General features: G+C 42.1%; 1 protein-coding gene across 1 annotated transcript in view; it reads right to left on the reverse strand.

Moving 5' to 3' along the window:
• TENT4B (terminal nucleotidyltransferase 4B) overlaps nucleotides 1–24,060 on the reverse strand; it is a 39,166-nt gene extending 15,106 nt beyond the window's left edge. Inside the window, 3 exon segments of the mRNA XM_050311228.1 lie at nucleotides 3,476–3,599; nucleotides 23,437–23,820; nucleotides 23,822–24,060. Coding sequence (XP_050167185.1) covers nucleotides 3,476–3,599; nucleotides 23,437–23,820; nucleotides 23,822–23,991 — 678 coding nt within the window. The 5' untranslated portion in view covers nucleotides 23,992–24,060.
• Between the last annotated feature and the right edge of the window lie 536 nt (nucleotides 24,061–24,596).

Here is a 24,596-nt window from a genome sequence, read left to right on the forward strand (position 1 = left end):
AAATACAGGACTCTATTATGGCTTGAGATGTGAGCATTAGTTTTTGTGGTGTGCCAACACTGCTGATCATATTTTTATTCTACATGGACAGAGGTAGGTATCTGCACTCATAAGGTAACTTCAGACTTCACAGTACTGTAGTGACTACTACTCCTCTGTGTTATTGTTACTATTTCTCCCACATTTCTGTGAGCTTGTTCATATTAAATTCCAAAGCTCTCAAAGGAGCTTTAATTAGAATATGTGCCCAAATACGTGCTCACTACGCACAACACAACTTGGAAAACCACAAAAGCTTGGTAAATCCTTGGTACCAAAACACCTCTGTCAAAACAAAACGAAAAAATCTATCCATAGCCGATTTAATTTCCCATCCTTCTACGTCATTAAGTAGAATTTCTGAGGTTTGTTGAACTAAACAGAATTCATCTTTTTGCTTTCATTCCATCACAGTATTTTCATAACTGAAGGGCATGAAGTATGCAACGTTACCTCTTTTCAGATCTGTGAGGTCACGCAGACGCTCTGGGAAATGTATCCTAAATTCCACTGTCTAAGTACTTATTTGTTCAACAGTCAAATTTGCATATTCAACTGGTCAAAAATCTTTGTCTTAAAATGTTTTCTTTTAAGGTTTTGGGATGTTTGGTTTCAGCGTAATTAAAGCGTTTCTTATGGTCAGAGCCTTGCTGATGCCAAGAACATTTCTCACTTACTAGGAATGTTTCCTTCTAAGCACATTCCCTTGAGTAAGAGAGCAAATGACACAATTGCTAACTTCTATAAATAAAGTAACAGTTTAGGGTACCTAGTTTTACCCCCCTCCATCTGCTTTTTCAGCCTTTTCCTAAATGGAACAGGAAAGGGGGGAAAAAAAAAAAGGTATGTGCTCAGGTACATTCCACATGTTCTCTGTACATTTAGATTCATGAAACCTGATTTCCCTTTTCTTGGTATCTGCTTTTCAATGACTATGTCTCACCTATGTGCTTAGTGAGAAACTACAAACTAAATGTGTATGTTTAACTTACAAGTTTATTTTAGCTGTTTTGGCTGCATCTATGACTCAAAATGAACAGCTTAAACATTAACTCATCACTTTACCCACAGCTAAAGCTGAGGACATTGGACCAGATAACACTCCACCTTCTCAGAGCATGTACTCAAAACCTGAATCTTAGAAGTAGCTAAACCAACACAGATTGCCAAAAGGTTAGTGATTAACTCAAAGGACTGAAAAATTACAAGAGACTGTCAAAGTTGAGCACAGTTGAGTTCAGCAGTTCAGTTCCCAAGCTGATCTGATAAAGCAAGTGTTAGAAAAATAACAACACAGAAATTTCCAGATTATAACCCAGTGGTCTGTTGTCACTGTTCAGTTCCCTTCTAGCCTCCAGAAAATGGAAGGATATACAAAAGGAGAATTCCTCCTCGACATAACAACTGCAGACAAAATGCAGTTGGGCTTTGAAGAACAGTTACTGACTTGAGAAAACGGAACTGGCACACTCTCGCTCTCTAGCATTTTCAAGCACAGCAGAGAAAGACAGTCCTGGCAGTTCTAACTGGCACTAATTGAAAAGTGAACTTCAGTTTCCAACTACAGTGTGTGCTTCCTCTTGGTCACGTTACAGCTCAGCGCAGTGGTCAGCTGTCTCCTGTGGTAAGGCTTGTAAACTGCTTCCCCTTCTTAAATACATTGTGGCCACAAAAAACTTTCAGTAGCTTTAAGAAAGACTTTTCTCAAGGTCTAAAATATATATATATATGTAAAAAATTATTTTTAATACAAAAGACTTAACTTTGACAGATCAAGCTTGTCCTACAAACAGTATCTCTGTAAGCAGTAAGTCTTATACCCCATTCAAAGTGTGGGTGGTAACAAAGAGAGATCCCCTGGTCATAAATCCACATATCCCATTGCACTAGTTAAGTCTGCAGCACACAAACTTGCCTAAGAAATAGTGTCATCTTCTCTAGGCTGAGGCAACTGGTGATTTTGGTGAAATCCCCTCCTAAAAGGCACTGACAGGGTGTATCACAGCATGCACGGTTTCATACCCACACTGTGTCCTATATTATTGCCTGTCAGACTGGCAGTTCACTGCTCCCAGTCTTGATTAGGGTGTGCCTCACTGTTTCACTGGATTAAGGAGAGCTGTACAACACCTGTGACACATGCTAAAGTCTCTTACACAGTTTCCATGGAAAGCTTTGTGCTCAAAAGGTTGTGCTCAAAATTCCCAGATGCAGGTAGTAATGACTCCACCAATTCCCTCCAACTGAGCAAAGGCAGCTATCCCTGAATGGGGAGTGCTCCTTCCATATGATAACGTTACTGATACATTGTCTATAGCAACAATCACCTTGACAATGTGAGTATATTTCACACACAAAACCACACATCAGATACATAGAGCTTATACAGAATTCATATTCTGTCATATTCTGCCAATTTCTAAAAACACATTCCAAAAAAAAACAGTTTAAGAAGACTTGAAATGAACTGGGAATTTAAGTCACTCATGTCAAAACATTATCTTTTACTGTGGCAGGATCAAAGAGCATTCCTTATACTAGAGATTCTGCTGTCTGAATTTGGCTTGCTATTCTGACTCCCAAGCCCTTATTTTCAGCTACTGTTATCTACAAATAGATGACTACAGCTACAAATGTGCATTCTGGAAATGAACACCATATTAGTTAGAGGAATACAATTAACCTAGATTCAATTATGCCAGAAATCCAACTGTGTCCCCATAAAATCATATTGACTTGTAAAAGTAACTTCTCTGTCTTCTCTTCAATCCAACCTTAGCAAAAAATGCTTAGCTCTGCACAGGAGAAACTCTTGTTTCAAATGAGTAAATGCTACCAAAACCCCATCTTGAGTGGGAAGAGGTGTTACAGATTGTAAGCTCAATACACAGATCTACAGATTTTTTTCTTCCTATACTGAAACTCCTGGGTTTTTTTAAATTTGTAAGATATGCCAATTTAATTTAATTGCCCATTAAATATACCATGGTCTGTGTAAGGGCACTGCTGGTGTTCCACCTTAACAGATTTATTTAAGACTGCAGGGTCTTTGGACTAGAAGCCCTGCTACTAGTGAAGACAAGAATTTCAGAAGATTTTTTTTTTTTAATAAAATACATGCATGGATGCCTGATATGTTTCCATTAATCTTAGTAAATAAATATTCATGAGACAGAATGTTGCCACACCCCACATCCTTTCTGTGACTACAGCAGGACTAACTTGTCTTTGGTCCTATGTGTCATAGAAAATGTTAACCTGTATTATTCTAGAAAGAAAGATCAGCTCTCTCATTTGACCAGAATCTTTTTGTGGTTTTTGTTTTTTTTTAACATGGAAAAATAAACAGTATTTTCAGTATTTCAATATTTCAGGAAGTAAACGGGCACAAAATGTTGCTTTTATAAATTAACAAATAAAACAGCATCCTACTCACATCTGCATTAGGCCAGAGCTCTTTGATAACGTTTTCTATTCTGGTCACCACTTCCATCCGCATTCTCTCTTCTTCAGGTCTGGGAGACATATACTTATAAAAGTCAATGATTTCTTCATGAAGACTAAGAAAGAAAAGAAAAAAAGAACAAAAAGTCAGGAAAAAACCCACAGGCGAATGAAATACCAACTACTCTAATCAAATATGCTTTTTAAGCTCCTAGTTCCCAGTTCCCTCAAGGGGCAGTTTTAGAGCAGCATGTAATTTAAAAAAAAAAAAATCCACATTCACAACACTTCTTAGCATTTCGTTTCACGTTAGCGTCTCATGCCAACAGGTCAATATTGCACTTCATTTGCTAAAAGCATGGAAGCAAATCTAAATCCAAGTGCCTCCAATTCACATGGAAAGTCACACTCTATTTTAATGCCAGCGTAATGCAGAAATGGTTCAGTCCTCAGCTACGAACGCAGCTGTAAGCTCTGAGTACACACTTCACAAAAATTTAAACAGGAGGTTTTTAGCCAACACTTCCTAGTCAGCCCCTTGGCACCAGCCAGGGAGCTTCAGGCAGCAGTCTGTATTCAGTACCACGCTTGCAAAAGTTGTCAGTAATTGTGCCAGTACTAGAGCTGGAAAAACTGCTTCTTTTACTGCTCACAGAACTCGCATAAACTCATACAGCCCCAGAAAATAAGTAGTACACACATGCAGCAGCGGTGGCTCAGAAGAATAAGTGACTGACAGACAGTTAACCCATATATAGCTTACTCTATTACATGTGCTTCTCACAATCAGTAAGTTATGTTTAGCTTGCCTGTGATAAGAGCTAAAATAAAAATGTCTTCATACAGTGCTACAAATTTCTGTGCTTCTGTAGTACCATAAACACATCATCATCTTGACTAATAAGATAATTCCAGCCACAGAGTAACTGCATTAATTTCATTTGTTTCTTGCAATGACCACTATAGTAATAGCTAGTTATCTTTAAAAATGTGCTGTTTCTAGTTACCAAGTACAACTGCATCTCTCTAAAGCTCTGAGGGACCATCAGAAGAGAGCAATTTATTAAGAGCAAGCCCTTAGCTGAGAGAGGGAATCTAATACTTCCCCACTGCACACACACCTAAATAAATCAACTGTTAATAATTTGAAGTTGTATACAGGTGCCAACAAAACTGATTAAAATATCTGATAGTTGTATTTAACAGAGTCAGGATAGGGAAAGAACTCAAACCAGCTCCATTAAGTCCTTCAATACTGCAGAGTTATGAACAACACAAACTTCTCTCCCCACAAACTCCTCTCCCAGTCAGGGAAATAGTCACGATAGCCTGGCAACTTGTGGTGGCCACCACGACAGCTCTCTACAGACAAGGCAAAGAGAAGAACTCCTCTGACAGAGGAAGTTTCTTACCTCCTTCCACAGCTGCTTTCTTGCTTTTCCTTGGAAACTTACACCCCAGAGTTAACATGCACACTCCACTGCAATCCCTTACACCACACTGACTACTCTGCCTTCAGCTTTTCAGCCATCTCTTCTTCTACTCTTCACTGCTATTCCACATGCTGGCATTTAAACTTTCTTACAGCTATTTTCCCAGTGCAAGAACTGGATTCAGGTGAGAAATATGTGATAAAGGACAATTTGAGCACTCCAACAACCAAGTTCACTCTCTGTCCTCACTGCCAGTCACACGTACTGAATTAAATTTAGTTTCCACATGCTTGACCATTAAGCTAGCATTCAAAACCAGAAGCAAAAAGGAAAACAGTCAAAAAACCAATAATTAAACTCTTGAAAATACAAATTATTTTTCAACTGAAATTTGGAGAACCAGCTTACAGGAAGACCTGGGAGTCAGATCTGTCTTTTTGGGCTACACACTGGGGAATTGATCAAGGAACACAGCCCCACTTCTGCCTCTTCTCCTCTGGACTAGCTGGAACAGACTGGTTACATCCACAAGGCACATGATTTGCCCCAGAGCAGTGTTTTTAGTAAGGATTGAATGCATGCGTGCACTGTGAGCCCTGAGGAGTGACACCATGTTGTCTGAGGACACTGAATGGCACGAGACATGCTGGGATGACACCAAGGGACTATCCCTGGGGAGAAATTCATGTATGGTACAGCACAAATCCATACTGCCCATCATTAGTGGGCCCAGCTGCTCTTGGGCTTCTGCTTTACAGGAGTTAATTGTTCCCCTGTCCCATCAGGGAACTTTGAAAGAACAAGGCAATCAGAAATGATGTCCCCAAAGTGCACAGAGAGCCAAGCCATACAGACACTGCAGTTCTCAGGGTACTGCTCTGTATTAACTCCACTGACACTCTTAATTGAGACAGTTATATCCACTGGTGAATTCTTAAGAGGGACATAAAGTAATGTATTGTCAGAACCAGATGTATTTCTTTTTCTCAACATAAATAACAGATGTCTGCATCTCTTCAAATGGGATCCTTCTTATTCTTAGGTAGTCATGAAAAGCTTTGTGGGAAAACAAAAATCAAGCTACACGCAAACACACAGCAATTTACATTACACATGAACGGAATGTTACTAAACACTGCAGATGCAGAAAAAATGAAATCTGAACTTTTTCAGTGATAGAAGAAAGGCTTAAAGACTACTAGAGACAGTTCCCATCAGCACACCAGTTGGAAATAGTACAGACATATCTGTGTTTCATCTGCTGCAGGACTGCATGCTGACAGGACCGCCTGTGCTGCACAGAGCCTCGCTATGCAGGAGGCAGGCAGGGGCTACAGAGGCTCAACACTACACCTGGAACAGTATTTCCCTGCCCTATAATGGCTGCTGCCAAGAACTAAGGGAATGATTAATTAAAGCCAAGACAAACAGAAGCAGCCACACGCGGATTTCAGAGCAGTACAACATGACTTAGAGGCGTGACTCCAATTAATGTGGAGTTAACTCACACTGTATTGAAAATTAAAACTCAAGGTTATTCACTGTCTTAACATGTATTATAGTCGCTGTTTTCCAAAACAATTTGTTTGGATTAATGGAGTCTGTTTACACAAGTCTCTAGTGAAATTTTCTATCTTTAGCAGAAGTGAAGATCAAAGAGACTGAGATGTTCTTTTTGGCATCATAACAGTATTTTATTATTTAATTATTTAATACCATTACATTCATTAGCTATTTCAGATAAAAGTCCTCAAAAGCAAACTTTCTTTTAGAAGGAAATTACACTGTAGTAAACCTGACTTCACTATGGAAAGGTATTTCATTTGGCTTTATAGTCACACTGAAGAATACCAACATCCAAGAACTACTGGGATGCATGGAGAGAGTTCTTTGCAATGCATAAGAGAATTAGTTCGCTTTTTTATTACAGTAAATATGAGTAAACAAGTGGGTCTTTGTCCTCTACTTACAGAAACCTTAACACATGGGGAAAAGAAAAATAAAATTGTCTCTTAGACTTTTTCTAGCTTTAAAACAAAGTTCTACCTGAATCACAGCCTGTTTTCAAGCCTGGTAAGCTGATTCCATCAGAAATTCACAGACTGAACAGAATTATAGAGAACAGAAGCCACTCAATTTAGTGGATTATAGTGTCTGTTATGTTCATCTGACAGTGATGCATCATTAAAAAATAAATGATGGCTGCAGAAGTTGTAATCACAAGAATGACTTCTGATGGCAACGACACTCAATAGCCCCACAAGGAACACAAGACTGTGTGGGAGACTTCCATTTAGATGAAAAGCCGCAGCTTTCGTGCAGGTGCAAGTATTATGGAACACCATACTTTCTTAGTTTGATCACACCTTACTTTACTTTGTAGCACAACTTGTGGGCTCTAGATGTGCAACTCAGGAATCTCAAACTAGTTTACATATACTCAAGACGTTGCTATTCTGGAGTATGAATCTCACTGCACACCTGCCAATCAATTAAAAATAATCACGTACGAACAAAATGTCATTTCTGCTTTGTATGTACAGCACACAGAGAGATGATGTGGACAAGAACATACATTTGATTGTACACTTCAGCCACCTGACACATAAACCAGCATTACTCTCTCCTGCTGCAAGTCCAGGACTGAAACCAAGAGTGACACCGGGAGGCACACCACTGTGAAACCCAACTGGAGATACTACAAGTTTCACTTCCCTGCAGAGGATCCTGCTGCAGAGTAAATGACCAGCCCACCACACTCACAGAGTTCAGCAGCTTGGAGGAAGCCTCCCGACTGAACCAGGGCTCAGCAGCCACAGCAGCAGCCGCCACAAGTGGGACCATTCCCTCGGTCTCCCCCGGGCAGCTGAGCAGTAGAACCCACTCCTGCCCAGCAGAGCAGCCAGTGAGATCAAGATGATTCTGACTGGTTTTGCTTGATCACAGGAGAGCAGGTAAGTGCTGCCTTTGTGTGCCAACATGCCATATTATACTAACAACAAGAATTAGTTTTAATGGAAAAATTTCCTGCTTTTGTCATTCTGGACTTGTGTTACACTTCTACTCTCCTCTGGCTCTTCTTCACTCTTCATTTCACAGGAGAAATTATACAGGCATGCATGTTCTAATTTCTCTCTTCAGGGCGTTACCCATGGCTTCTGCTCCAACTGTTAAAAATTCTGCTCATCCATCCCAAAGAGCTTCCTCTGCCTTGGGTGTATATATTGCTTTGCACAGGAAAGGCTATATGCAACATCAGTGAGATAATTTAAAATAATGGATATCAACCAGACTTTTAAAAAATCATCTAGGGCTTGTACAATACAATTTGGTTTTGGTAGGATTCTCTGAAAGAAGCCTCATTTTCAGAATGACGAAAATCTAAATTATTTAGAAACTCTGTGGACGGTGGGCAGAAGTAAGGAATGAACACACAGGTGACTTTTGTCTTCCCAAACTCTATGCTTTGGGATGACTCACTTCTGATTTAAGAGTCTAATGATTTTATATCCACACTTGAAAAAGATATTTGCAACGTACCCCTGTAGCACTAAAAAAGCCTTCTGTATCTCAGTTTTCTTCGGATTAATAATTTCAACAGAACAGTATTTAGTTGCCCCTATCATTTTAAGTCTCCTCTGGAGGAAAAGAAGATAAATCAAAGGCAACAAAGACTATAATTGTCTTTGGGGAAGAATGTGAAGGAGGAAACTGAGGTATTCTATCTCCTGAAAGCATCAATACTGCATACATCCCTCCACTCCCAAAAGGAAAGCTAGCATTGCTGGAAAAGAGAGAATAACTTCAGTTTGAAGCTTCACAAAGTATTTTACTAAGAAAAAGATGGTACTGGTAAATTCTGCCAAAACTTAAACAAAGGTTTTTCCTCTTGGACCCTACTTGGTCCTGAAGTGGTTTTGAACATTATACTAAGGTAAAGCAAAGACACAGAGAGCCCAACCTTCCCTCTCCTCCTCACATCTGTATTGGGGAACCCAACAGCTTCCCAAATTGCCTTTCAATTTCAACACTGATCTTTCATAAGCTTAATAATATAATTTCTAAATTACTATTACCATCCACATGTGTTCAATAATGAAGCAGGAACAACAGCAAACACTGTAAAGATCACAAATTATTTTCCCACCTACAAACTCAAGCAAAACCAAACATTAGAGTAGTGAAGGGAACAGTAAACATGAAGCATCTGCCGAGGTCCTCTCCCTACCACCTGGGCCCCTATAGCAGACAAATCCTTTTAATATTTGCTTGCTTAAACTACTGAAAAAAAAACCCTAACTGCATCTGCAGGTGATTTAATAGGCAGTTAACTTTCATGGTGACTGACACATCAGTCCTTATAAGAAAGTAAAATTGTGCACAATAAGGCAAATAATTTTCAAAAGCCTCCGAGACTTTGACAGTCATTTTTTACATCCTTAGTTACTAAACCATATCAATATATTATAGGTCACATAGTAACTGTATTTTGAGCCACATATGCCCTATGGGAGCTTTAAAATGAAACATCCCAAAACATGCCCATAATAGTAACCTGACAAAAGCAGGAAAGCTTAAGGAGCTTTGGGTTTTTGACATCACACCTTTTTCTTCAGTTCACTCATTTGAATTAAAGCTTCACAGACCACCTTTTCACAGTTTACCTAAAATGCAGAAAAAACAGGTATTCCACTGCCTCATGATTACTAAACATCACTGAAAATCAGGATATCTACCATACAAACACTTTCTGAAGATGCAAATGGAGAATTTCCCTTTGCAGAGAGTGACACAAATGAGATTTACATCTGTCCCTGTCCTTTATAGCCCAGGTGTTTGTTACCATCCCCCAGCTTCCCAGCGACAGGGTCTGTTATAACAGGATTACACAACCCACCCTAATCCATCCAGGGCAAAGTTAGCCAAGTTAAATCCCACCACCTCCATCGGTTCAGCTAAAGCAGCCAACTTCTAAGCACAGTGGGGAGCCCAAGGAGGACCCATCACTCCCACCCAGACTGCAAGGTGAGGAAAGAGGCCAGCAGAAGAAACACCTTCTATTGGCATTTCTACACCCAGACCACCTCTGGGTAGCTTTCAGTGTTGGGTCACTCAAGAACATCTTGATCTTTCCAACTAATAGTTGTTGTCTGCTCAGTAATTCACAGAATTGCCTTTTAGGACCGAGGGAGGGCAAAATTTCCACAAATATGTAAATGATTGAGGAACCCTGATCCTGTTTTCAGGACTAATGTCCTTGGGGATTAATCTGATTATCCTGATACTGAGTTTGAAAACATGAAGTTAGTTTGTTCACTTCCAGAAATTAGGGTGGAGTGATTATGCACATTTCTTCAAATGCTGTGAAGGAAAAAAAAAACAATGATGCCGTTAAATTTACATTACAAGACCCACAATTTCTATCCTGTGCAAGTATTTGAAAGCCTATAACAAAGCCCCTCTTTCTTCCTCCCAATCAATACCCATTCCCCCCAGATCCCTCAAATTAATGTTTTTTTTTTTTCATTTACGTTCTGGATTTTACATTAACTTACAGGTTTAACTGCATCATAAAAGGCACTAATGTAGTACTGCTTTATGGAAACAGCCATAGTGTAGCAGAGACATTAAAATACTGGAAAAAGAAGAAATGTGGCAAGTTCTTTTCAATTATTTAAACTGTTATCTCCATATTTTCAGGTTTTTTTATTTATTTTATAGATCCTTTGTTTCCATCCGGATGAATACCCTCTTCTTAAAACTGATCCAAGTTACTTCTAATTAAAAGTCTCTAACACATTCTTTAGTCAAGAAGTAATGTAAAAGATCTTTTTTCCTATCAAGGTAGAAGCAAGCATTTTTTGTCTGTTTATAAATTTCAGTGTGTGCCTTGCCTTCCTAAAACACACTCAGATGTACTAGAATTTTTCCCACAGAAATTTGTCTTATAAGAGGGAGAAAAATTCTACTGAAGTTTAATTATAAACCAGATGATACCAATAAGCCATTTGAGGTGTAACTCTGCAACTGATCCACTGGTTTTTAAACCTATGCCATATGCATGCTCAGTCTTGCTCTTTATTTTTACAGCATTTCCAGCAAAAACATCAAATGCCAACTGGAAAGACTGTTTCAAGAAATACCCTTCCCACTGACTTTTTTTTTTTTTTTTAATCACACTGTACATAAAAACAATCTAGCTGAATCACTGCATGTGTGGGAATAACCTTCTATTTCTTCCCTGGAAAGTATCTACATATCATCCCTCCTTCCCCTATCTCTGTAAGCAAGTGCTGTGAGAGTCTCCTGCTTCTCTTCTCCCAGGAAATGGGGTGCCAAAGATGCATTTTGCTAACAGAGTGGAAAAAAAAAAAAAAAAAAAGAGAGAGAAACGGCTACTTCAACTGTGCTGAAAGACAAAGTACTAACAAAACAACAAGATGAAGCAGGAGAAAAAGGTTTTGTGCAGGAAAAACAAAGTGGGAAGAGCAGCAATGGGAAATAGCTGATTTATTTCATAATGACAAAGAGACTTCAATTCTTGTAATATCTAATTATCTTGAAACACACCAGTAATTCTAACTTCTCCTATAAAATGGTGCCACAAGTTTTTCTTTAGCTCAATTGCAATAGTGTTAGTCTGCTGAAAGTTACAAACACTACCTATGGAGTTTGCAACCTCCTCATTTAAAATAGAGATGTGTATTTTTAAAAGCTTTAAAGTTTAAAGTGCAACTATTAGCATGCACTTCAGACTTTCTGTAATTACAACTTGAGGTAAATTTCCAAACAATGAGAACCACAGACAAGTTAAAGGTATCTATTTCCTACAGAGGGGAATTAGTAATTCCTAAGCCTGCCAATTCCCCTTCCTTAAAAAGCTCTCACTCGAAAAGAACAAACAACAGTTTATAAGTTGGGATTTTTTTAAAACAAGAGCTTAACAAGAAGTAAAATTAACTATCAGTATCAGTAGTAGTTCAATTAGTATTAGCTGAACTTTCCCAACAACACAGCAACATTTGGGTTAGAGCTCCAACAAAAGCTACAGACACTAAATTAGTGTAACACTTGTGAGCAGCTCTGACCCCTTCCGAGACAGCACAACAGCTCAGAGCAGGGAGTTAAAAAGAAAAAAGGAAGGTTTATTAGATCAGATCAGTTCTGCAAATCTCACCAGTGGTGTTACTATTAAACCAAAGCAGAAGGAAACAGCAGGCCAGGTAATACACCTTTCTGTCTGTCTCCACAAGCCACACTAGCACAGTTCTTTATACATCAGTAGTACACTGCTCCTATTTTGTTGGTGTAGTAAATATTATCACATAAACAAACGATCTGCGACCTGCCAGTAACTGGCACCACATGTTATCTGGGCAGAGGTGAGACTAACACACTCCCAGCAAGCTGATGAGCACTTCTGGTGGATAACATGGGCTTGGAAAAAAGTCTCCACCTGAGGACTCTGATGGGAGCTAAAATCCCGCAGTACGGAGCTTTGCCGTGGCAGGACAGCTGAGTGCGAAGCGGGTCACCCAACACGAAGTCTGGCAAGCCTTGCACAGGTTTTCTCACACAGAGCAGAGCTGAGCAGAGTCCCTTACTTCCACACACACAGAGGGTTCTGCCTGGCAAATATTCTTACTTATGACTTGATAAATTATTTGACTCGAAGGATTAGTGAAATGAAAGGAAGAAGAGCAATGTAATTATTAGTTCCTGTCTCCATCCATCAGAGTTGATTTACACTTTCCAACATCCATCTCAAACAAGCACACACCAGTCCCCAAGACAGAAAACACACTATGGTAATGCCAGGCTTACGCTGTCACCTCAAAGCCAAGACAAAAAGCTGTTTGAGGTCCGAGTTCCAGCCAGTGCTGCCGGCACACTTGGCCCCACAGCTCAGGAACACACACCAAGTGTGCACCGTGCTAACTCCAGAAACCCTCCTTACATCCATCTGTGCAGCCAGCCTGCTTTTTAGCTGCTAAGTAGGCAGAAGAACCAAAAACAGAGTAAAACTCCAAACACCTCTCCTTCAGTAACCCAAGATCAAACTTAAAATAATTTAATATAAAAATATTAAGTCAAATAACTAGCCAGAGTTGTGGTTCGTTAATAACTTTTCACGTCCAAAATAAGATCATTTTCAAATTGAATCTGAAGGGTCAATATGCCATCTGGAAAGTCAATGCAGATTCCCAAGACTTTCCAGCATCTTCTAATCTTCACAGTTTTTTAGGTGGCCTTTTTTTTTTTTTTTTTAGAGGAGGGAATTTTGCATAGCACTTTGGAACATTCAAGGAATACAAAAGTGAGTCACAAGTTACTTTGGTACATTTCCTATATTAGAAGCACTCAAAACTTCTTAAGAAAAGATCTGAAGCTAGCAATTACAATTAAAACCACAAAGCTTTAAGTTTGTAGGTTAAATTTATATTCCTCGAGCAAAATGGACAGTGACTCCAAGTTACCTGTTTCATGGTCAGAACAAGCTTATCACCCATTTATTACCTGTTATTGCACTTCAGTGACACTCTGCCACAGTACCGAAACAAGTTTAGATGCACTGCTGTCATACCCAAGCAAAACTAAAATCACAGATGTAGTTCTCCCTCACTTCCAAATGCTTAAAAGCACCTGCACTGGGTGCAGAAGGAGGAGGAACAATCACACATAATATGGCAAAGGTACAAGGAACATTTCAGGTAACTTTTTGCTTGGATGAATTGTTATCTTTACAGTAGGGGTGTGTACAGTGAACTATGTTCAGATTACACAATTCAGTATTCATTTTGGGACTCATGATACAGGAATATGCTCCCTTAAAGGTATATATTAGAAACTATTTGTTCATCTTCTGGTTTGTTCTCTTGTGCTCAGATACTCCTCCTTGCAAGGCAGGATGTACAGGTACCAGAAACACCAATATATGTTGAAAGATTACTTATTAAAGATTTCACATGACTACCTCAATTGCTGGGTTCTGCTTGGACTTAATGACAAAAGAATCAGCACAACAGAAAAAAAAGAGACTTGTAATGGCCAAACCCAGACCTAGTATCACAAAGGTGATCACTGGAACCCACTCTAGGATGGGGCATCCCTGGCGTGGCACACCTCTTCACATCATCCACATGTTATGCATGGACAAAAGTAGGAAATGGAGAGCGAGAGGCTGTGCAGAGCTCTCAAAAACCCGCTCAGCATTCATCTGACTCGCTGAAGCCACACAAAATAATTTGAAGATCAAGTAAAAGTGTCTAGTGTGCCCAAAAAATGAGTAGCAGATGCAGCAGTGGGGATCAGCTATAAGACAGGCATGAGAGGGTCGCTGTGAGCTTCACAAACTGCTAAATCAATAGCAACTGAAAGAGCACGTTTCAGCATGCCTGAAGCAGGTTTGCTTCAGAGGAGCAAAGGCTGAATTGAACTATTCCAGCATATAATGTTCAGTGACTTAACGCCTACAGGCAAATACCACACTGCAGAAAAAACAAGAGAGGAAGTGTGTTAATACAGTTATTCTCTTCATTTGCTCCAAGGTGCTGTTATGCCAGGAGCTGACACTGTTACTGACTGCCATTGAAACTTTATATTTTACCACCTGTATGTGCCCTGTCACATTTGTCCAGGTTGTAACATGAGCAGCTTCAGAAGATCACTGGTTAGTTCAGACTTCGGTAGAAAAACGATTGCAGCTGATGTATAATGCAAATATGAGACAGCAATAAAAGCAGGACAGTACTATCCCTTCTCCCTCATCTCAAACACTATCCCATAAAAAGAAATCTAACAGCTTGATGAGGCCAACTTCTTTTCCACCTGATGTCAGAAGCAGAGGTACATGTAGGGAAGTTGCTTTCCTCAGTAACAAACTAGTTCTTCAAGGCAAAAATCAACATGAAAATTTTCTCATGTGATTACCTGCCAAGTATGACTACTACAAGGAAAAATCCCCATGGACAAATGAGCATAAGATGCTGAGCCCAAAACACAACCAGAAGGCTGAGTATATAAAAGATCCTCAAACATGTGAGTTGAATCACCCAGCTGAAGAGTGTGATATAACAAAACAAAAATCAAATAAAATAAACCACCATGACCTCATTTTTCTCAGCCTGACTCTATACTGTGACCCAAGACTGTGATTTGCAATCATGACCATTATTCAGATCAAGATAGTTCCTTCACCACACTCAGTACTTTGACCAGCAGCTGTGGAAAGCTTGCCAACCAGGAGTGCCTCTGAATATATAACAGATAAAGTCATGTGCAAGGCACAACTCCTTCACACCATTTTAAAAAATGACATGCATATTTATTTTAAAGTCAAAATCTTACTGAGGCAGAAGGGGGAGGAATGCAGATGCAAATAAAGAAGTATGCTTTGAATAACAACTCTCTTGAAACAAAACAAACAAAAAAGACCCCTTGAAACCACAACAAAACAATTACTTTCTGTAATATATAGGAAATTATCAGCTGTTCCTGAAGTAAAATCGGAAGTGAATAGTTCTAAAATGAACAGAGTGAGATGTAAGAAAGCTTAAGAAAATAAGTCACATTATCACACTTTCTCAGTTCAGATCAATCACGACATCAAGAGGTCAGGCAAGGTCAACAAGTTTTGATTAAGGACTTGCAGTCTTCAGACTACACAATGACACATAACAGTAGGACCAACACCTTAGTCATCACAGACTACAGCACAATGTTCCTGCATGCTGTATTTTAGCTGTATTCTTACTCTAATTACCATGTGATATTATATGATGGGCTTATCTATGCTTGCTATTTGCAACAGGTTAATTCAAGTTCTTTCAGGTGTTACTGCATCCAGAAACAAAGTAATGGTAAGAAAGCACGTGATACTTTTAATGGCTGTACTTTAATATAACTGGAAACAAATCCACAACGAGTGAAGATAAATGAGCCAATGTTGCTACTCAGCTACACACCTCTCATTTATCATATAATGTTACCCTCATTTCTCTGATTTGGAAGTTCCTAGAGGACTTTAATGTTTGCATCTGTCTACTGTTACATCCTATTACTTGCAGAATCACAATACTATTTCCTCCATGCTGTCTAACAACATCTTCAACATAATGTTGGCTACTTCTCCCATAAGAGATCACATCAACAACATGGAAGAGTGGAGGTGCACAGACACTCACTCTGCTACCATTGTTTTCCAGCAAAAATCCTAAAAAATGCAATGCAAAAAAAAAAAAAAAGGTTACATGACACAGACCACACCAGAAAGCCTTCTCGAGCAATTGTAGCAAGATTTTGCCTCTTTTACTGCACATTGCTTTTGCATAATTCAGATGCAGCTCTCACGCCATGGAGGACATTATCAGACTGTCAGAGAGGCTGATCTGGAATGAGGGCTGCCAAATAATCTTAATTGTCACCACGGGAGGAAGAAAATTAACAGATGTTGTTGATGCACCAGCATAAGACATCCTCAGCCCCAGTCAGGCAGCCAGTTCACCCTCACACCGAGCTGCTGAGCTAGAGCTGCCCTGGCACAGCTGCCTCCCACCCATGACCCACCCTCAGAGCTTGGCGGCCCTGGGGGCAGCCAAGGGACACAATCAGCTCATGGGATGTGGGGCTCAGTCTCACACAGATTTTGTGACACGGCTTTAAGGGTCAGGAAGACAACCACCAGGGACAGGCAGTATCAGAAGATCTGTACTGAATGCAGCAACACTAATATTGATTGCATGACTATGATACAAAACATGAGGGTCACCAACACAAAGTTGTTGAAAAGATTTATACCAGCTCTAGAGATCTGTAGGAGAGGTTTTTGTACAAACTTAAGAACAAGAGTTCTGCTGCCTCAATTCATGTCTATCTCTTGCTTTGATATCATAAATTTGTAGTATTCCCAGAAAAAAATCCTGCTGTGTTATCTGTTGTTAGTAAAGTTACAAAATAATTAAAGTTCAAATTGCTCCTTCTACAGTTCTGTGTCACCTAGGAAAAATAACTGAAGCCTACGTTCAGTTCACGAGTTTTCCTCCCTTTTTCTTGCTTATATTCTTTAGCCCCAATTTCTAGGCAGAGGGACAGAAAGCAATACTCAAACACAACTGACATCTTGAGCACTCTTTGGTAGTTCATCCAAAAAAGATAATTCAAAAAGACAATGCTCATAATTTAAGAATTCCCAGTATGTTCAAATAATAAATTAGCATGCCAACTGCTCACTGAGAACAGCAATGGTATTTATTTGCTTATAAGATGTATTGTGTAAGATTTTCACTGGTTATGTTGCTATATCACTACCAGCACAGACATCCCTCAACACAACACCTAAGCTGGCTCTAGGCTGCATTCTCCTACTGCTGCCGGTTCCAACATCCAGCAAAGAGAGTGTAGGAACCACTGTTTTACATCCCACACAACATAAACAACAAGCTTTGAAGGAACAATCACCTCTTAAATTCTGGTATATGCATTATTTTGGGAGCATATACAGCATATTGAAAGATTTGTTCAGAATCCTCAGATTATGAGGTCAATAAAACAAAAATATTATGTATTTCCATTATTGCCTATTTTAATGGTAAAGTTATGAACATGACTTCTGAAAACCACATTTAAGAGTTTTGCAAATTCCCAAAGTGGAAAACAGACCTCATATTCCAATTTTAAATAAGTGACTAGAAACTGCCCAGGAACAAACTAACATAGTGAGATAGCAGAAAATACTGAAGTGGAGAAAGAGCAACAATGTGCTCCCATGATACACATCTCCATCTACTTGTGTTCCCTAGGACTGATAACATGGTCTCACGCTTTTTTAAAGCCGACCTTGTAGTAACAGTTTGACAATTAAAAAATATGAGTTACAACCCCAATATGGTTTAATATAATACTAATAAAGACTCAGAGTGAACAGATCCTCTTTCTTCAATGCCTACTGCTACATAAAGCACACAGCAGCTCTCGGGAATCAGCAAGCACATAAGAAGGAATGACATGCTCTTCCTATTACTTAATATAGACATCTCTATCTACCAAAAAAAGTCTGCCAAACTTCTGCTCCTTATATAGCCACTCCAAGGTAAATAGGTATCCAAGTCCCAAACCAAAGATATGAATCGGAGAAATCAGAGCAGTTCACAGGAATTCATCCACATGCTGTTTCCTTGCACGTGCAGAAATCAGCAGCCTCTGAAGTCCTCCTTAAACTGTTTAAACAAAACATGCTGAAATGTTGGCCCCATTCCAAAATTCTGCAACCTCAAGCAATACTGTTGTATAACAGGCACAATATATTTCTTAAAGGTTTCCTCAATCTGCCTTTGGTCCATCATCTTCATTCCCTAGTAAACGTGTTTCTCTCTCCTAACCACTCCAAAAGAAGTCATTCCTTACTACAGGAGGCTGTGGGATAATATGTAATTTCACTTCCACAAAACCCAGCTGACTGGCTTCAAGAGCTGCACAAGCTGTCACAAGGGTACTGCCAGGACAGTGCTGTGGCATGACTCAGGATGAGACAGGGAGCGACAGTGGATCTCATCCGACAGGGACATGGAAAGGATCTGCACTCGAGTCACATCCCTGCGCTTCCACCTTACAGCGACACACGCAGCTACAGAGCGAGGACAGAGAGCTGCTCTAAGAGGCTTTTCCAGAAACCAAGCAGATCTGTGTCTATGACTTTTTCCCAAATAACTCCTTTTTACACGCGATGTACATAGTGAATTCACCTGCAACCTATGTTTCAATGTACATGAATTCACCAAATCCAAACCACATGCAACCACTGTAACAAGAAGACACATGAAGAAGTCACGCACACACCTCCTTCTTGTTCCACCAGGAATCAGAAGTCTGTGAACAAAGGTGTTTCACTTACTTGGAGATTTGTATCAAGTAATGCAACAGCAAATCAAACACCACCCCTGCATTTGATTTAAGCACTTCAGAGTACATGACGAAAAAACAACACAATTGATTAGGATTTTACCAAATTTCCCCAGGTCAGGCATTCAGGCTGGCTAGTGGTTTTCCTGCAGGTACACAGACTTGCTCTGCTCACACTACACTCAGCTCTTTCAGTTCATGCTGCAGCCCATGTGGAAATCATGCTGCCATGGCTAATAACATGCAAGGGCCTGAGCCAATAGAGCTAAGGAGACCTAAGGTAAGTTATCACAAGCTGACAGTAGCCTTAATGTGGCTCCTTGTCCTCTGGTCAGCTCACACCTGGGAGAAGGGGTTTGTCCCACCTTCACGCACTCTGCTTCTTTGAAAAAAGAGACTGAAAGACCCGAGAAGCTGACAAACTCCACACGAAAAACTCACTATGGAATTTCTGTTGCAAAGATGTATGGCTTTAAGCTATTTTCTTCTCTAAAGTAGTTATAATTTCATTTCATGGTATCCTCTGTAATCCTGGGAAACATGCTGGGAACCCTTATATCAATTAAGCAGAAGTCTGCTCTAGTCTGTGCCAACTAATTCAGCAGCATGGGAGAGTGTGAATGTCTGTGTGCATCTCCCTCCTCTGGGGGTCACAGGATTCTCTCCCTTTCATGGAAGAGTTTCCATCAGTATTTCAAAACAGTGTACATTTAATATTTCAAAAAGCGCTGTTTTCTATGTAAACCATGTTCCTCCTCAGCAGTACTCATGATAGATTTAACTCCTTAAACTCACACATTAACTGTGTTTGCACCTTTGGCTGCAGATTACTGTGAAAACTAACCAGATCCATACAGAGCCTCCCTAAATCCATATCTCCTTCCTGGGAACTGTGTACGAACTGGACTCTTTCCTTTGGCACAAGAATCACAGAAATCAACAAGAAACATGCCAAACTTAAGTGCAAGTCTCTATTATTGGGTTTTGTTATGCTTAAAGCTTCTGGTTTCAGCAGTTCTTCTTGTGTCATCTTTTTGCCAGGCTCAATCTAAATTCGGTGAAAGCTGTAGAACAGTATTTCAGTAACCCAACAACCTTTTATTCCTTTCTAATTGTGACACCACTAATATTATTTACTGATGCCCTTGGGACACACACACAGAGAATCCCATCCAAAACCCCCAACCTACATCCCTGAGTTTTGCTACTAACTACTCTGGCAAGGCAAATACAATTTAACTCTTAGAAGGTAGGTGTTAAGTCAACAGTAACATCGTACGCCTGCTGTAAAACTTTTCATTCATTTTCTGCATTCTCTGTTCTTTCCAGCACTACTGTCTGATGAGAGAGTCCCCAGAGGATGGAAGACACACAAGCTGAATCCAACTGGTGCAAAACAACACACAGGCAGCGCTAGGAAACTGATTTACAGTGATATTTCACAAGTCACAAAGTTAAGAGTGCCACAACAAATTAATGCAGCCATCTGCATTATTAACAGATTTTCAAGTCTGAGAACTTAGACTGAAGAAAGGTACTAAAGATAGGCCAGAATAGGATGTACACAATACCACCAGTAACTCCGTGAGAGTAAAAACTGGCCACGTGTTGAATGTCCATATTTCAACACAGGTAAATGTTAGCAAATAATGTTCAGACTTCATAGAAAATCTATCTTAAAATCAAAACAAATACTCTTATGCATTATTTTTTATTTATTTGGTTATCTCTTCATATATGTAAATACTATTAAATAAAAGAGTATGTTTCTCAATAATTTAAAAAAAATCCAAGATTTGACTGAACAGATACCTAAGCCTTTAATCAAAATCTCTATTTCAACCTGTTTACCTTACCTAAATCTTTAGACAGCTAGTTACATGCTGTTATGTGTTTACATAATCTGTCCAACAGGCTAAAAGTTATTAGACTGTTTTCCCAGACAGCTGATCAATAGAATTGCATATTCAGAGCTGATTTTGCACAGCCATACACACAAGTGACACCCTTGCACTAGAAATATGAATGCCACATATCAGCATCCAACGTGTTTGCCAGCAAATCAGGCCTCATCTTTCTGAAAGTGGGACTGTTCTACACCACCCATATTCCAAAGACTCCAAATTTAAAGTGATTAACTGAAAAAAAAATCATAAGATGGTAAAGAGGGAAAAGCACTGCAGGCCTTTACTACTGTTTCACAACTTGGATAGTAACAATCAGGGGAGAAAAAGATACCTGTTAACACACAAGTAATGCTGTAACAGCAACGCAGGTATCTTTTTTTTCCCCAACAACTGCTAGAAATAGTCAACACAAATTTGGGAATCTACGATGGAAATAACAAATTTAAAATATTTACTTTAGCAACAACCTCATTTGCTAAGTTACAAACCTCTCTATCTGTCATTACTGTCCAGTGCCTCAAGATGCAGACAGATGCCTTACAACAGAGAGTTAAAGAGAAACTTGCACTCAGGGGCAATGGCAGCACCTCACACAGGAGCCTTCACGTGGCCTTGTCAGCAGCCAGTCGGTCACACTGCAACCTTCACAGGGCATAAGCATTTCCTAGGCTTTCCTAGGAGGCTTCAGTTCCTTTTAGAAATCGTTTCCACGATTTTTCATTCAAGATTGTTAGTCAATAGCCTCTAAAAACTTTTGAAATAAACAGCATTTTAGAAGCTAACTTCCATAATTTATGAAAAGCAATGTAGGGGGGTACATTGGAGACAATCTACCTTACTCCCCTTTGAAGAAAGGAAACAGCTAAGACAGAAGCTCAGCATCATGTAAATATTTGCCACAAACTAGATAGTCAATGCACATGTAGACTAAGATAACTGAGTATGTTTTGATACTATTAAAAAAGAAGTCTATAATGTGCTTCCACTTGGAGTTTGAAACTGATTCCACCAAAATTCAACTCTGGCCACCTTGATTACTTTGGCAGAGTTCCAGTTATTATTAGTATTATTATTAACCTCTTGCTGAAACTCACCCTTTTCTCCCCCTATATCTTCAATACAGAAAAAGGTTTATGAATTTACAAGACAGAGAGAGAGCAAAGCTCTTCTATAAAATGTTCCTCAGCCTTCAAGTAAATAAGTTACAGGGTAGAATATAAACAGAGTCCAAAAACTAACTTACAAAAACTGAGTACTTGGTATGTTACTTCTAAGTGGTGTGAAGAAAGTTACAGAATGTTCCAAGCTATAGTGACTAAAAAATTTAAAAAAACATACTTCTGCAGTGTCACTTTATTAATTATTATAACCCCAGCAGTAAAGGCAACATAAGTGCTCACAAGAAAACAGGGAGCCAGAGGTGGTAAGAGTTTGTCTGCCAAAACGACCAGCAAATTTGAACAGTCATTTTGACAAATCTTACAGAACAGAGATTCTGGAAGACGAAGAGGTCGATGCTTTCCAGTGGAAGAGGGCTGAAGGACCCTTAGATACGACCTGAGCACACAAAAACTCTCACAGCCCAGTCACTACTGATTTCTAAAATGAGCTCTTCTAGGCCTTCAACTGTTACTGTGAACCTCCACCACACGGACCCTGGAGGGTTCAAGGCAAAGGTTATATTTTGAAAAACATGAACTCTAAAAAAAAAAAAAATCCCCAGAAGTTACCAAATGGCTTTTATCCAGGGCATCACCCATATCAAAAGCCATCACCATATTTACAAAAAGAGGAGAGGGGAGCTCAAACCAGTTTTCAGGTGAATAGAAGAGGGGTGTTCGCTGCCCTCCATCTCTCGGGGTTCATGCACTGCCAACTGATGAGACCTAAGCTAACGCAAAAACACTAGGGACAAAATATTCAGATCAGCACACGCATTCCACAGTCAGAGATCCATGACAACCATTAATATCCCCACACTGAAATCCATAGCTCACTACATATGCATGGAAGTTTATTTCTGAGAGCAGGTGCCTGCCTGCGTGCACTCTGTCAGCTCTTAGAAAACACACTCGCCGGGAAATTACCTAGTCTGTGCGCTTTCTTTTAACGCCAGCAGATTATTGTTATTATTTTTTTTCAAGTTCTAGTCCCTACCACGCCGTTGTTGCACAGGCAGCACAAAGCGTTAGAGGTGTGCTTGACAGCGCTGCGGAGGGCAGGCGTGCCGGCCCCGCCGCCTCCCTCCCCCGGCCCCGCCGCACGTGTGTGAGCAGCGAGGGCACCACAGAGCTCCAGAGCACGGCACACACCGCCGGCACAGCGCGGTGACAGCGAGGAGCAGCGGCCGGGAGCGCCCAACACGTGCACGGGCGGTGACAGCGGCGTGCCCGCGGAGCGCCGGTCCCTGCGGAGAGGCGCGCCCGCTCCACGGACACACACACGGACACACGCGGCTGTCCCGGCCCCGCGCAGGCCGCTCGGCCACCGGCGGGTATAGCTGTCACCACAGCCGGGCAGCGACAGCCCGGCACCCACCGCCCGCCGCCCCGGCCCGGCCCCGCTGCGCCACCCGCCGGGCCCGCGGCCCAGCGGCCCCTCGGCCACCGCTGCCCCGGGGCGGGGAAGGACCTCGGCCCCCGCCTCCTCCTCCTCCTCCGGTGGCCGAGCGGGACCGGGCCCCGGCGCCCCCCTGCCCGCCCCGTGCGGCCGCTCACCCCACGACTCCCTGGCTGTAGTTCCTCTTCTTCCAGGGGGTGCCGGTGTAGAGCGGCTCGGCCAGGCCGGGCTGGGCGCGGGCGGCCGGCTCGTCGGCCGGGGCGGGGGCGCGGCCCAGCAGCAGGCTGTAGTTGAGCCCGAAGGTGCTGGCCTTGTTGTCGCGCTTCCTCTTGTTGCTGGCGGCGGCGGCGGCGGAGGCGGCGGGCGGCGCCCCCCGCGCGGGCCGGGCCCAGGCGGCGGCCCCCGGGGGCGGCGAGGCCTGGCGGTGCCCGCGGCTGTGCGGGTTGTTGGCGCTCTCGAGCGGCAGGAAGTCGGGCGGGGGGTCGGCGCGGGGGGCGCGGTACATGCCGGGCGGGGAGGCCGGGCCGGCCGCGGCGGGGGCGCTGCTGCTGCTGCTGCTGCTGCTGTTGCTGCTGCTCCTGCTGCTGCTGCTGCTGCTGCTGCTGCTGGAAGTAGAGGTTGCGGACCCCCTGCGTGGTCTCCCAGATCTGCATCCACAGGCGGTTCGAGGGGCCGAGCTGCTCTGGCTGGAACCAGGCTATCCGGGGATCCATCAAACGGGGACCCACCCCGGCTGCTCCGCTCCCCGCGCCGCGCCGGCCGCCGCCGCCGAGACCCTGTCAGCGGGTCCCAGCGCTAATGGCGGCTCCTATGGAAGGGCAGCTCCGCGCCTGCCTGCTCGCTGCTGCCGCCGTCGCTCCACAGCCCCCGCCCCTCCTGGCGAGCGCGGCGAGGCGGGGCCGGGCCGGGACAGCCGCCGGCACGCGGGGCCGCGCGCAGCTCGGGGGGCGGCGGCGGCGCCCCGGCCGCTCCCCCGGCCCCGGAGCCGAGCCCAGCCCGGGGCACGGCCCGGAGCGCGGCCCGGGGCCGGCAGGCTCCTCTCTCGGCACGGCCGGTGCGCGGCGGCCCCGCGGGGCAACAGCCGCGCTCGGAGGGCCGAGCCCTCGCACCGGCCCCGCCGCTGCCAAACCCGCCGGGCACAGGGACAGGCGGACCCGGACCGGCGTCACCCCGACAGCCGCCGCTGCTCTCCCCTAAAACTGCTCCGGGGGTGGTCACAGATACTTCTGGCTCTTCCTGCCTTGCATTCAACTCCAAAGCAGAGGAAAAGGCAGCGCTAGGTACAGCCCTGCCTGCAGATAGAAAAACACATCACACA

This window comes from Myiozetetes cayanensis, unplaced genomic scaffold (assembly GCF_022539395.1).
Source record: "Myiozetetes cayanensis isolate MyiCay16 unplaced genomic scaffold, myiCay2020 scf16, whole genome shotgun sequence".
NCBI classification, from domain to species: Eukaryota; Metazoa; Chordata; class Aves; order Passeriformes; family Tyrannidae; genus Myiozetetes; species Myiozetetes cayanensis.